Source organism: Diplotaxodon limnothrissa, linkage group LG5 (genome assembly GCF_057381915.1).
Source record: "Diplotaxodon limnothrissa isolate DT_005_m linkage group LG5, D_limnothrissa_male_GT1.1, whole genome shotgun sequence".
NCBI classification, from domain to species: Eukaryota; Metazoa; Chordata; class Actinopteri; order Cichliformes; family Cichlidae; genus Diplotaxodon; species Diplotaxodon limnothrissa.
The window spans coordinates 26,618,463-26,633,934 of NC_140600.1; the positions used below are offsets into that span (position 1 = coordinate 26,618,463).

A 15,472-nucleotide genomic window follows, 5' to 3' on the forward strand; every position below is an offset into this window, starting at 1 on the left:
AAGCATCACCTTGCTCCAGCACAGTTTGGTAGCGTCACACCAATATCAGTATGACTGTAATCATGATGTATTTTCCTTGAAATGTAAATATACACATTAGAGACTAGATATATATAGACACCTATAAAACTGCTAAACTACTCCCCTGCATCCGCTGCGGTTTCCTTTGCAATGCCATGAAAGAACAGCAGCAGCATATCAAACCAGCTCCATCTGCTGGACATAAACAGCAAGTTTATGGAGAAGGACACTTAATAATAATACTTTTATTAAAAATATTTTTAAAATATATAATATAACATATAATATATAAACGATATCAACAATTCAGCGTGTAGAGACAAAATATCGACTTAACCAGGAAAAGCAACATCTTAAGATTCATGTAAGTAATGCGAGCGCCTGCAGGAAGCTATGAAATGTTATCTAATTAATTGATAATAATAATTGATAATGGTTATTTGCTTATCTAAATCGCCAGATTCCATTAAAAGTTTTGCATTGTATTTACGTAACAAACATATTTTTTTGAGTGTACTGAGATCAGTTCTAGATCGCACGTTCTGTTTGTAGATGTTTTATTCAAATTTGAGATATTGATGTGTATCCTTTCGTGCAAATAGGTACTTTTTATATACTGGAATTTATCAGGAGTACCTCCTTGTACTCCTCTATGGTTGGGCAGCTTCACTGATTTCATTTTTGCTGTTCTTAATTACTGACTGACAGCACCAAGTGACATTAATTGTTATCACACTCGCACACTGGCAAGATGGTAAATCATTACAGTGGCATTTGAAAAGATCTGGTAATACATCAGCTCAGTGATCTATTTGGTCGTGTGTGTGCGTCAACCTGCTGATTGCAAAACTGCAGCCAATCAGGCTTGACCTTGTGCGTAGAGGATTATTTGATGGGGGACTGACGCCTGGTTTGTTTTCAGACTTGATCGTGCCACTTCTTTTTAGCATTTTACCACCTCCTTTGACCAACAATGTCGCATGCTGGTGCACAAAAGGTAATTGAGCAAATTTGTCTTTTTTAGTAAATCGTCTGTTTTGGAGTTTAAAATACCTTTACTGTGTTTGTAGAAGCTTTATGCAGATGTGCAGCATGGCTATATTACTTGGTAGCTGTTTAGGTGATACACCTTGCAGGGTAATGTGACAGGCTTTAGTTTTTAAATGTGATTTTACTACATTTCTAACACACATAATTTTTTTCTAAGACAATGTAACAACAAAACAAAACAACTGTGATCTAGCTATCTGTCTGTCTGTATGTCTGTCTGTTTATTTTAACAGGGCAGTCCTCTGACACTGGTGCTGATGATTGCTTCTGCATCCATTGGAGGGACTCTTCAGTATGGATATAACCTGGCAATAATGAATGCTCCCACAACTGTAAGTTTTTGTATTTTAAATGATTTCCTGCCATTACTTTATAGCTATACACATACGTGTGAGTACATATGGTTTCTAAAAGAGTTGACAAGAGTCATGCACTGATAGTACATGTACTTAGCTACTTATGAAAACTCTTGCCTGTTATTTCACATTTGGGTCACGGTGTAATTTGGCAAAAACAAGAATTGGGTTACTTGTGCCTGTGATTAGTCATTCTTATTGTATTGGTTTCAGGGTTTTTTGGGAACTGATTCTGGATGCAGTGTTATGTTTTGCCCAGCAGCTGCACTGATTAAAGAGCACAAACTTTACCCAGAAGCAAACAATTCTGTAACCTTTTGATAATTCACAATAACACTGACACCTGCTTCCTGATGTGGATTCATAAAATATAATATTTAAGGTTTCTTTGCTGAGAAGATCAATAATAAAAACTGGCTAAAGGAGCTACAGTGTGGCTCAGATGTAATGAAAGTGGTAATAAGTGCTGGCCTGACTCTTCTTCTCTCACAGTTTATCCAAAGTTTTATCAACGAAACATTCTTGGAGCGATGGGACGTCCAGCTGGAGGAATACCAGGTGACGTTAGTCTGGACAATCATTGTCTCCATCTTCTCGTTGGGGGGGTTTGCTGGAGCTCTTATTGCAGGACCTATGACCATACGCTTTGGGAGGTAATGCACGTGTAAAGGTGTAAAAGCACATGTGCACTAGGTTACAAATTGAGACTTCAACATGCAAAGAACAAATGATCAACCTGCTGTCCGAATGATAGATCGTTCATTTACTTTCCTCCATCACGTGTAAATACTGCTCTGCAGAAGTCTTGCACCACTACTCATTTCTTTATACTGTGCTAGGAAAATAGAAAGTAGGAGCAGTGTGCAAACATATGTGAAAATACAGCATATACAAAATTGAACAATTCCAACGAGTTTGCAAGTCAGTATTTGGTATGACCCCCTTTACTCTTGAACACACTCTGAACTGTGTTAAGCAGCTTTTTTTTTCTTGTAATTTCTTTAAGTAGTCTTCAGGAATCGTTCTCCAGGCTGCTTTAAGGTATTCAGAACTCTTGTTGGATGTTAGCTGCCTTTTGTTCTTTTCTCTGTCAAGATGAAGAGACTTTCTGTTTTTCTCTTGTCTTCAGTTTCCTCAAATTTTTTAAGGACACACTGCACACCATGCCAAAAATAGCACACTTTTCAGCTATTAGCACCTTGGTGGTGCAAAAATACTATTTTATGCTTTCAAACTGTGCTATCTTTTACATTTTCATAAATTCAGTGAAAGAAATGTAGACAAATTATGTGCTTTACAACAGGTTGCTTATAACAAAAAGCTGAAAGATACTAAAACTGGTTCATTTGTTTCAAAAAGTTACAAGAAGTCTAGATCCTTGGAAACTAAATATAAAGAAAGGAGACTTGTCCCAAGACTTTTGCACAACACTACATATTTATATAATGACTTGAGTTTTTTCTTTTATACTCATGTTGATTATGATTGATTCCTGCACTTTTACTGTAGTGCTTTTAAATGATGAAGCTTTGGGGTTTTTTTCTTGTGTCCACAAAACTAAAAGTCTAACAATGTTCAAGTCTTCCTGTGACACTCAACCAAAGCTCTAGAATAAATTTTTCTGCGTAGTGGTCTTGTAATATGACGTAACATCTCATCCATCAGTCTGTATTAAAAAAATAATAATAATTAAAAATAACTGTCCTCTTTTTTCTCCTGAAGGAAGAAGTGCCTGCTGCTGAACAACATTTTTCTCATGACTGCTGCACTTTTAGCACTGACGAGTAGAACCGCCAGATCTTTTGAGATGATCATGATCTCACGTGTCCTGGTTGGAATAAATGCCGGTATGTTAGTACAACATATAAGTAATATGCATGCAAACCGGTAAACTCAGGTATAACAGAGCAATGCAAGCAAAATATATTTTATAATATAATAAAAATAACTATTCAACAAACACTCCTAAAAGGACATGATCATTCTACAGGTATCAGCATGAATGTGCAGCCCATGTATTTTGGAGAAAGTGCACCAAAGCACTTAAGAGGAGCTATCTCTTTGTCATCAGCTGTGTTTACAGCATTCGGTGTCGTGTTAGGACAGGTGGTCGGACTCAGGTTTGTTCATCGTGCAGCTTATAATTGTCCATATACTCTATAATCTGTTGACAAAGAAATGTGTTAAGTAGATTTCACAAATATCCACAGTAACACTCTGGATTATTTCTTTAAAGAGAGATTTTGGGCAGTGAGCCGTGTTGGCAGTACCTTCTTGCCAGTAATGCCATTCCTGGACTCATTCAGCTCCTGACCCTGCCATGGTTCCCAGAGAGTCCCAGATATCTGCTCATTGATAGAGGAGACAAGGAGGCTTGTATTAATGGTGCGTACTGTATTATGTCAACCAGCAGCGAACAGTACATCACCCCCTACTCTCAGCTCAGGATATTTTTCATATAAAAACATATTTTAGACAGAAATCATTATCAGGTGTTAATTTTATTTTTTGATTTTTATGTTCAGCTCTGAGACGCCTGCGAGGCTGTGAGGTCCAGAGTAGCGAGCTGGATGAGATCCTGCAAGAACAGGCCGAAACCAAAGGAATGAGGGCGAGCCACCCCTGGGAGCTTTTTACTGATCGCTCTGTACGCTGGCAGCTCATCTCTGTCATGATCATTAGCAGTGCCATGCAGCTCTGTGGCAATGACTCGGTAAGAAGAAATTTCATCCGTGCTGTGATCTGAGAGATGTTTTGTGTGTGTTCTGGCTGTGAGGGTGTGTCAGGATCGCTGTAACTTATCCTGAAATGCATCAGATGTTTGTTTGGCCACAGGTTAATTTGAAAGTTGATCAGAAATTTTAGATGATGGATGGGTTTCTTAGTGTTTCTGCATGTCACATTAATTATGTATGCTGGTGATTAAGTATCAGGCCTCACTGTACTGCTGAATGAATAATATGTGATGCCTGTTGTTTTGCTTGAAGAGCCTGATAGGAACCTTCATGCCACACATACAGACTAAATTTGAGAGCTACAAGTTTGTCATGAGGAAAAGCGCTGACTACATGATCATGTGTTTCAAGGCTTTTAACCACATGCTTGAGGTTTTAGAGAGGGCAGTGGGTATTAACACTATTACCTTTGTACAAATACTACCGTAATCAGCTTATTAAAATCTTGTGAAAATCGAATGATGGTTTTAAGTGACCTCACATCTTCTGTTTTTCTTGCAGATTTACTTTTATGCATCATATGTGTTTAAAGAGGCTGGAATATCAGATGACAAAATCCAGTATGCTACAATCGGCACCGGGACATGTGAATTCACAGCCTGTATAATGTGTGTAAGTACCCATAATTAAAGCTCACATTATGTAACCAGCTACATCCAAAGAGAGACTGTTTGCATTGTTTTTAAAGCTGTATTGAAGGCTGCAGAATAAGGACTGAAAATAACCCCTACTAGTGTATATGCAGCCAGTAAGTGGGAACACCTACATGACCTTGCGTAAATGTGATACAGCAATCATTTTAGCAGGTTGCACAACGTTACGCATAGCTACGAAGTCTGTAAAAAATTGATTGAATTGCTAAAGAGTCATTATAACCCTTTTGTTTTTCTGGGTATTTCTGAATCTTTCTGTGGATACAAAGACACCAAGTTAAACTAACAGTTCTGTAACAATGGGGAGTGCCTCTCCGGTGGGGGACAGAGCCATTGCATGCAGGGAAAATAAAGACACAAGCAGTAGCTGATGCTCCCTTTACTTTAATCCTTAATAATTGACAAAAAATAAAAACAAAATAAACTTAATGATATGTTTCCTGCTTCCCTAGGAATTAAGAGAGTAGGTAGCAGTCAGGCACTGCTATTTAAATACACTTGATTAATGGATCATCAGCATGTGTTGTGTCCTATAAAAGCAGAAGTTTGGGAAGTTTTCTGGTTTGGCCCATACATACCCCGTACAGGGGAACATCTACAACAGAATGACTTGAAAAGAGAATAAACAAGGTGTTGTTCATACATCAACCTGACTGAAAAAGTGTGGCAGTACCTTAAGAAAGGTGTGCACAAACAAATGCCTGCACATTTCAATGAACTGAAGCAACACTGTAAAGAACTGTAGGCTAAAATTCCTGCACAACAATGTGAAAGACTGATATACAGAAAAGGAATATTTTGAGTGATTTCTGCTAAAGTGGTCCTACGAGCTACAGAATTATGGGGTTTATCTTGTTTGTTTGTCTGTTTAAATGTAAAAAGTTTTTCATACAAGTTTATTGACCTTCACAGCAGTAACGAGATTTTAATAGGTTAATGAAAAGAGCAAAGAAGCAAACACAAGTTTGAAGGTCTGTAAACCTTCAAACTTGTGTTTTCATGTAGTGTTATTGTGACACCATTATTGTAGTTTGTGTAATGAACTTCAGGGGTCAGAGTAGACAGATTCTGATTCCTTTAGAAAAATCTGGATAGTTGTTTGTATCTAACGTTAACTGACTGACTTCTATTAAACTATTTATCTAATTCATTGCAAAGACGCAGATAAAGTTATTTACTTGCAGCATTAGCCTTCCCAACTTAAAAAGAGGCTGCCCATTTTGACTACAAATACATTAACTGTTTATAAATGACACAAGAGAGAGATGGGCTTACCTCTAAACAAAGTATTTAACAGCCATATTCTGAGTATGTTTACTCCACTTTGCTTTCTTCAAAAACTAATACTAATAAAATAAAAATACTTTGCTTTCGCTCAGTCATTCTTTCTGCTATATGTTGGTTACCTAACTCTCGTGTTCTCATTTGACACAATAAGAACAGAGTCTGATGCACATTACGATTCTCTTAGAACCTGCTGGTAGAGCACAAAGGTCGGAGGTTCATGCTGGCAGGAGGCTTCACCCTCATGACCTTCTGGGCTGTCGTCTTCACGATCGCTCTGTCATTTGAGGTAATCAGCTTACTTTAAATGTGAACATCAGCTCATTTATGTGATATATATATGCACACACAATATTGAATTTAGGTGTTATCGTAGTCATCTGTACTGTCATTAAACCAGGTTTCCCCAGATTGACTAAAGTGACTAAAGCCATCTAGTTCTTGATAGTTACTGTACTTTATTAAGGATTATGATTATTTTGTATGAGCTTTAACCAGTGGTAAGGAACTAAGACACATCAGTGTCAAAATCGAACCACTGGGAGGCATTGTGAGCTAGCATTCAGGCACATGTTGATATTTATCTAGAGAGAAGAGAAATGCATAATGGACAAACAATAGAGGTTCAAGGTTCAAGGTTCTTTATTTGTCACATGCATAGTTATACAAGTATAACACACAGTGAAATGTAGCCTGACACGCTCCTCGACATGTGCAAAAATTGTGTGTGTGTGTGTGGGGGGGGGGGGGGGGGGGGGGGGGGGTAGAGGAAGAACATTATATATATATATATTAGGGGTGCAACGATACACAAAATTCACGGTTCGGTTTGATACGATACTTTGGTGTCACGGTTCCATATTTTTTCGATACAAAAGAATTGTTCATGCCTTTTTTAATTTGTCATTTATTAAAATTATAAATATATATTTTAACTCAAAAGTACAGTTTTTAAATTTAATGTTGCTGAAACAAAAGTAATTAAAAAAATAAATATATCTCAGGGCTCTCAAAATTTCAAAATCCCTGGTAGCCCTTCGGGCAGGGACTCTTCAGTTTTTGGTAGCCCAAAATAAATGTAAGTAGCCCGAATAAAAAAGGGAGCAATTTTTTGATTAATGTTTTGTTTCCTTTACAATATTATACATTAAAGTATAATATTGTAAAGGAAACAAAACATTAATCAAAAAATTGTTGAAAAACAAATTACAACATTGTATAAAAATTACAATCATCAACTCAAATACTTGGTTCTAATTGAACAGAAATTTCTATGAACTTGTAAGAACTGTGTATGACATGAATCAGTCTGTGTCAAATCCTGAATTTGAAATTTCCGCTGAAGTCACAGGTAAGAGGCAAGTGGAACCAAGATCTAGGCCATTTGCTTTTTGAAGTTTGCAAAGACTGCTAAATTTTGCCAGTGGTAGTTCACTCTTTGCAACATAATACGCTGTTCTAAACAGATTTTTCAGGTTTATTTTTCGTATGTTATTTGCAATTGGTGTTTGTTCTGGGAAAGATATTGCAGACTGAGCAATAATGCATTTCTTGCATTTCTCATGGGTTCTAATGGGGGCCTTTCTTAAAATGACTGGTCCCAGTAACAAAGGCGCTTGTCGACTCAGAAATCGAGAGAAAACCAACAACACACCCGGCAGAACATTATGTTATTTACACGGGTGCACATAAGTGGTCCGCACGTGCGCATTCGCTGTCAAAATAAAAGACGCGCACCAGATAAGAAGTTGCAACGCGCGTTTGCGTCCATATAAAAAGCACTGTTTTTGTCCGCTAAAGTGGGATTTTCACGGCACATTCCTCACCACATCTCTGTGCGTTCATCATTTGTTTGAAGCCAGCTCACCTCCTGCAACCACTTTTCCGAGAATACGTGCTTCTTTTGTGGTTCGGACTCCTTCTGACATTTCTTTGGAGGTAGAGGAACACCAAAGTAATTGCTTAAAGGAGCTTCTTCGACATCTTTAAGAGTTTTAAACAAATGTCTGTCCTCCTCCAGAAAATCTTATGTATGCAAACACGCGTTGCAACTTCATATCTTGTGCGCGTTTTTTTTTTTTGACAGCGAATGCGCACCTTCTTTCCTACAATAGCCCGACGGGCAGGGCAGAGAGAGTTTGGTAGCCCGACTGGGGTTGCAAAATCGCTAGCTCGACGTAACGGGCTAGCGATTGTGCAAGCCCTGTATCTGATTGAGGAATCACTCATCTTTGGAAAAGAGAGTTTATTACAGAGAAATGGCTCTTTCCAAAATAAAAGCTATACTATACGCTTCTTCTGGGCTATATTCTCAGCAGCATATTGTAGCGGGTCAGGGCTGTTCGGGGTTCTGTTTGTACAGTTATGTTTTGTTTATGTTGCCATAGTGACGGGTGACGCCCTCTCGCTGCGACGGTGTGTCCTTCCGGGGTCAGAGGGCGCCCTGTGTGGTGTTGTTGTTGTTGTTGCTGTGGTGTTGCCGCGCTGAGCAGTTAGCTAGCGGCAGTGTTCTTCTGCAGATGTCAATAAACGGCTGTGCTCCCTGGCTAGCTCACGGGAAGCAAGACCAAACGACACCTCCGTCTCCTCCTTGTCTGAGCTCGCCACATTGGTGTCAGAAGTGGGATGATGGTGGCACCCCATGTTCTGACCCGAGTGACAAAAGAAGGCACCTGGACATTTGCAGGACTTTGTGTGGGGAAATGGGGTCGTCGGGGACGACTGACCCCTTAGGTGGGGGCTATGTAGCGGGTCAGGGCTGTTCGGGGTTCTGTTTGTACAGTTATGTTTTGTTTATGTTGCCATAGTGACGGGTGACGCCTTCTCGCTGCGACGGTGTGTCCTTCCGGGGTCAGAGGGCGCTCTGTGTGTTGTTGTTGCTGTGCGGTTGCCGCGCTGAGCAGTTAGCTAGCGGCAGTGTTCTTCTGCAGATGTCAATAAACGGCTGTGCTCCCTGGCTAGCTCACGGGAAGCAAGACCAAACGACACCTCCGTCTCCTCCTTGTCTGAGCTCGCCACAATATTAAACATATCAGGTCCCCATAAGGAGAATCATGTGCTAACGGCTGTCTAAATGACTCGGGTAAAGTTTGTAGCATGCATGCTTGTTGTTTTTGTCTGCTTCCACTTGTCTTTGCACTAGGATGATGTCGGTGTAAATGTGCAGTCATATTCGTTGTGTTCCCACTAGTGCTGTCAGCGTTAATCTCGTTGAAATGACGTCAACGCCACAACACGGCAAATCTCCGTCAACGAGCTACCCCTGCGTGGGGCTAGACGGCCAACACGTTAACGAGCTAACCGCGCTAACACACTAGTTCCCACCCATGTAATTGAGCATTGCGTGGCACATCCAACATACTGTTTTACTTTAGTCCATGACGCGCTTACCTTCAGGGTCATATGTCACATGAAAACCAAAATAATTCCAAACGCCAGATCTGAATGAGGGTGGGGGAGGTTCAATTTGCCATGTTGCAAGGAGACCTTAACTTCTGTCTTGCTAGCTTGCCCTGCGCTCTTCCTTCTGATGATGCTGTCTGTGTTGAGTGCTCAGTGGATCTGCGCTCGACAGTGCAGCCTAGGCGGAGTAGTCGAACGCAGATTCACTGAGCGCTCAACACAGACAGCATCGTCAGAAGGAAAGTTGATAAAAATAAATTACAAATTTTGTATTGTTCGATACATATGCGTACCGAACCGAAAGCACTGTATCAAACGGTTCAATATCGATACGAGTATCGTTGCACCCCTATATATATATATATATATATATATGTGTATGTATGTATATATATATGTGTATGTATGTATGTATATATGTGTATGTATGTGTATGTATATATATATATATATATATATATATATATATATATATATATGTATGTATATATATATATATACACACACACATACACACACACACACACACACACTGGGTAAAGTAGGAAGTGATGGGTAAAGTAGGAAGTGATGTGACATATTTGGGATTTGGGGTTTTTACAGACTTCTCTTGTCACAACTCTATGGTCTCTGTCAGATATAATAATGTTCTTGACTAGGAGTTGCTCACTGCTTTCCTCCCCACATGCACACAGCACCATACAACCTGGATGTCGTACCTGACCATGACCTGTGTCTACACCTATATTCTCAGCTTTGGCATGGGACCAGGTAAGTCTTTTACCGGGATTTTACATGCTACAGGTTCAAAATGTTTCAGTACTCAAACATACATTTGAAACAAAATGTCATCGTGTTTTACTATCTACACATTTTACTTATTTAGATCAACATATTTACTACATTTTATCAGTTTTCAGCATCTTACTTGGTTGGCTACTCCTTTGTTCATCTCCACAACTAAAGTAAAATGACTACACACTGTATCACTTTAAACTCTGATACACTACAGAGTACTGCAGGAGTGTGTAAAAGTGTGATACAGTGGTTATATTGATATGTTATATTGATATATCTAACCAGTACGGTTTTGTTTGTTTTTTTTTTTTGTTTTTTCTCAGCTGGAGTGACTGGCATTCTTCCCACAGAGATCTTCAATCAGGCGGCTCGGCCGGCAGCCTACATGATTGCTGGCTCCATGATGTGGCTCAACCTGTTCGTCGTTGGAATGATCTTCCCATTTTTAGTAGTCAGTCTGTTGCTACATCCACACTTTAGTCAGCGTCTGTCCATCTGTCCATGCATCCATCCAATTAGCAAACCTGCAGCGAGGAGAAATAAGCACAAGAATGGTGTTCATATGCCAATAATATTATTACTAAGACAAGACTGGGGCACTGTATAAAGCGCTTTTCATGTTACCATGTTATTTATTAGTGGAGATGGCTAGATGGTACAAAGATAGGTTAGTTTTCAGTGTGGTGTTTGACATTTACTTGTCTCTCTGAATAGGGTCCCAGCTCTACCACTACAGAAAACAGAAAAGAAAAGAAAAGCCAGTGGGTCACATGGGTTTAGTCCATGTCGGAAAACCAAGATGCCAAATGAGACAGTAGCACTCCTCCAACATTACAATTATATACCATTTGTGTTAAAATGCTGACTATTAGATAGCTTACCATCTTAATATTGGAGCTGGTAAGAACACAAATTTAGGAGCAGCATTTTTGGAGTTCAACCCACAATAGGGACTAACAGTCATGATGCATCAGTATATCAATATACAGGCCCTATAAGTGATGTACAAAAGAATCCTCTTTTAATATTTCTTTTAGTATATGGCTTAAAAAAATGTATAACTGCAAAATATCAAAATACAGCTTTCTAAGTGGATGGGTGTGAATCCTACTCCCACTACTCACTACTCCAGGGGTCTCAAAGTCCAGGCCTCGAGGGCCGGTGTCCTGCAGTTTGTAGATCTCACCCTGGGTCAACACACCTGAATCAAGTGATTAGTTCATTACCAGGGCTCTGGAGAACTTCAAGACATGTTGAGGAGGTAATTTATTCATTTACATCAGCTGTGTTGGATCAAGGACACATCTAAAACCTGGGGTGGCTGTAGCTCAGGTGGCAGAGCAGGTCAGCCAGAAGGTCGGTGGTTCGATCCCAGGCTGCCTCCTGGCTGCATGACAAATATCCTTGGGCAAGATACTAACCCCGTGTTTGCCTACTGGTCGTGGTCAGAGGGCCTGGTGGCACCAGTGTCCGGCAGCCTCGCCTCTGTCAGTGCACCCCAGGGCAGCTGTGGCTACAATGTAGCTTTCCGTCACCAGTTTGTGAAGGACTGAATGTAGTGTAAAGCGCTTTGGGGTCCTTAAGGACTGAGTAAAGCGCTATACAAATGCAGGCCATTTACCATTTTACCATTTAAAACCTGCAGGACTCCGGCCCTTGAGGCCTGGAGTTAAACACTCCTGACATAAGTGATTTGATGCCCTTCCTGATGTTGCCCCCTCTATTTTTTTTAAATAGTGAATGTACTTAGCTAAATACAGCTTGTTTCTCCCAATGATAACTTGAATACACAGAATTTTTAATGTAGTGTTTGATAAACGTATGACTGATAACATTTTGTTTTCCCTTCACAGAGCGGGCTGCGTGAGTACTGCTTTGTGCCTTTTGCAGCGATCTGCCTGTTGTCTGCACTGTATGTTGGCCTTTTTCTGCCTGAGACCAAGGGGAAGTCTCTGTCAGTCATCATGCGTGAATTTCACAGGCTCAATTTCAAAGGCCAGGAAAACCATTTTGAAGCTCAAACCAAACCTCAGTATCAGCTGGGCGAAGTGTGTCTTTCCACAGCCTTGTAGACAGACTTTTTCTCCAGAAACATGCAGTCACACCCAGCGCATGCCTTACTTTGACCTGATCTGCATCAGCGGGAAGAAGTTTTGTGGTTTGGGAGCCGCTTTTCATATCTTTGAAAAACATTATCTGAAATGTTTTTCCTGTGAGGAAAATGGCAATTAAAAGAATTTATCTTTGACTTTTTCACATTATGCTTTATGTCACTGATTGATGTGAGACAACAAGTCATTGAAACTACTTTATATTAAGTGTACTGTAATAAGGTATAAATCATCTTTTCCACAGAAAGTCATATTTTTGTTATTAGACAGAGCTGGATACCTGACCTGATTCAGCAAATTTAAAAAATGCATTTTTATGATGTTTTGTTCTTTTATTATTATTAATAAATAACAACTGTCTATACGTCTTTGTTAAAGACTGCACAACACTTTATATTAAAGTGGCTCTCTTCAGAGACTAAAACGTGAGGCTGAAGATTAATGTCCAGTCTTAAATCAGAGCACAAAAGCAAAAAAACAGAAGAAATAAAGGCTATTCCAACTGACTTCCTGCTGATTTGAGTGTAATCTTACACACATTTTCACCAAAATGTTGCCAGAAATAGCTCTTAGATGGGATCTTTGCCATGCTGGTCAACATTGTGATCTATAACCATATTGAAAGATAGAGACATGAGCAAGGCAAGGACAGCAAAGTTTACCCGTCTAATGCTTTTCAACAACACAGTAGTTTAGAGCCTAACATGGTCCCTCTATGCTCTCCTATCAAGTCTGCTCTTTCTCTACACACTTCCCAAGATCTTGGTTCTGAAATCATTACTACAGAATGATGGCAGCTTGTTTACAGCCGTGGTTGCCAAACCTTTGCCAAACCCATTCTTTCATCCACAATAAACTGATGCCAGTCCAGCATGACAATGTTTAACAATCATCACTATCATTTAAAAAAGGATCCAAGACAAACCTTGCTGAAATAAGGATCAGCATTAGCACAAACAAACTCTCATAGATCACGTTGACCCTGTAGTTTCACTACATATTTTATCCTTAGTCTAATGTTTTTATTTTCCAACACTGTTTTCTGCATATACTCTATTGCATTTGTAGGCTGGATTGTCTTAATTAGCTACTGTAAACTTAACACTGGGGAAAAATAAATATTAAAGTAAACACATATGAAACCACTGATCACAACACATTTACAGCTCCGAGCTCAGACTGAAGTGGACTAAAGTTTGTGTTCGGGATAGACAATGTTTTGTTCTACTGTACACAGTCCAGTGTTATTATACTCAATAAAGAAACAAATAATTTGAATAACAACAACAACAATAATCATCATCATCACCACCATCATCACCATCATCATCATAATACATTTATTACAGCAGCTGGTTATTGCGCACAGAAGACATGAGCAGCAAATATACTTTTATTTATTTTTTGATTTGTATGCGATGATTTATTTAACAAGATATGTGGTGACTGTTAATTGAAGCACAGTTTAAAGATCTACTAATTTATTGCTGAGATTTCATGACGTTCAGAGAACTGTGAAGCACATATTTTAAAAATGAGCAAAATATTTTAAAGTTCAGTTCAGCAGTGACTTAACACTTTCATGCATGAATTATGACAACCTTGATCAGGATTTTTCTTAAGTATTTTTATTCATCTTTAGGCATTAAAAAAAGATTTTTGAACTTCATTTTTTGAAACATGTACTTTTAGTTTTTTACATGTCCACTTAGGTGGACAACATACCTTTTGACTGGGTGGCAGGGTATGGAGTGACACATCAGTGTCCAATGTAGTGGTTTATGTGCAAGTACACCATCAGCACTGACACAAAAATAAGATTTTGCAAGAAAACAGCCATTGAAGAGCTGTCCAGTGTAGTGACCATTATAATAATAATAATGGTTTGGATTTATATAGCGCTTTTCAAGGCACCCAAAGCGCTTTACAATACCACTATTCATTCACTCTCACATTCACACACTGGTGGAGGCAGCTACAGTTGTAGCCACAGCTGCCCTGGGGCAGACTGACAGAAGCGAGGCTCCCATATCGCGCCATCGGCCCCTCTGGCCAACACCAGTAGGCAAGTAGGGTAAAGTGTCTTGCCCAAGGACACAACGACCAGGACAGAGAGCCCGGGGATCGAACCGTGTTATGTGTGAAAGGGTTAAATATACTGATGCTCAAGCTGTTCAAGCTCTCAAGATCATGCATGCCCATAAGGCCACTCAGCTAAACACTGACATCTTTCAAACCTTTCAGGTTTGCTTCCGTTTCATTGGTGTATCAGTAAATTTTATCTTCATCGGGCTGTCAATGAAAACAACATTTTGGAGACAGAAACATCAACACAAAAAAACAAGAAAAAGTTACAAGAATAACAAAAACACATCAGTTAAATCTTTTAAACGTGTAACGAGGGACTCCGTTTGCAGTAACATAACACGCCCATGCTGCACACACAGTCAATAATGGTGTTCTTTTTATCTGTGTATCAGAGCCGCATGACCTTAGCTCATTGTACTTTCTCATGTTTTTCTGTGTGCGTCACAGATTAAAAACAAATTTCTAACCAGAAAACAGACTATACTGGCACAGCTGCAGTGATAGCAACTATGGGAATGTCATGTGCTGTGAAATTAACGTGTTTTATGAAACATGATTGATACAATCTCAAGGTCACAGAGTGTATAAATGTGAGTAAACTGGTCTTTGTTGCTTTATCTATCTATTCTAGCTCACTGTAAACCTATACAAATGCATTTAAGGACAAGATTTTACTATTAAAGTAAAAAACTATATGAAACATCCACTGCAGACCTGCAGTATCCTGCCAACAGATCAGAAGCGTTAATTTCTGTGAAAGAGCTTTGTATAAAGAAATCAGCAAAACAGCATTGTCACATATTATTGGATTTTACTTTGATTTTAATAATTTGAGCACAATAAAGATTAAAAATTAGGTAAATAAAGACTGCATTACAGGCTGCATCTATTCAAAATTCACAAAAAAAAAAAAACATTACATTTTGCAAATTGATTAAAAAAACAGAAAATAGCAGAACATGCTGCAAAATCAA

The 15,472-nt window shown here is 39.1% G+C and overlaps 1 protein-coding gene across 1 annotated transcript; it reads left to right on the forward strand.

Annotated features, from left to right (window-relative positions):
- The first annotated feature begins 994 nt into the window (after nt 1-994).
- slc2a11a (solute carrier family 2 member 11a) lies at nt 995-12,371 on the forward strand. The gene is made up of 12 exons (XM_085354412.1): nt 995-1,018; nt 1,305-1,403; nt 1,920-2,080; nt 3,150-3,274; nt 3,418-3,547; nt 3,664-3,812; nt 3,953-4,140; nt 4,664-4,774; nt 6,287-6,388; nt 10,197-10,272; nt 10,623-10,750; nt 12,153-12,371. The coding sequence occupies exons 1-12, from the start codon at nt 995-997 to the stop codon at nt 12,369-12,371; spliced, it is 1,512 nt and encodes a 503-aa protein (XP_085210538.1).
- The last annotated feature ends 3,101 nt before the right edge of the window (nt 12,372-15,472 follow it).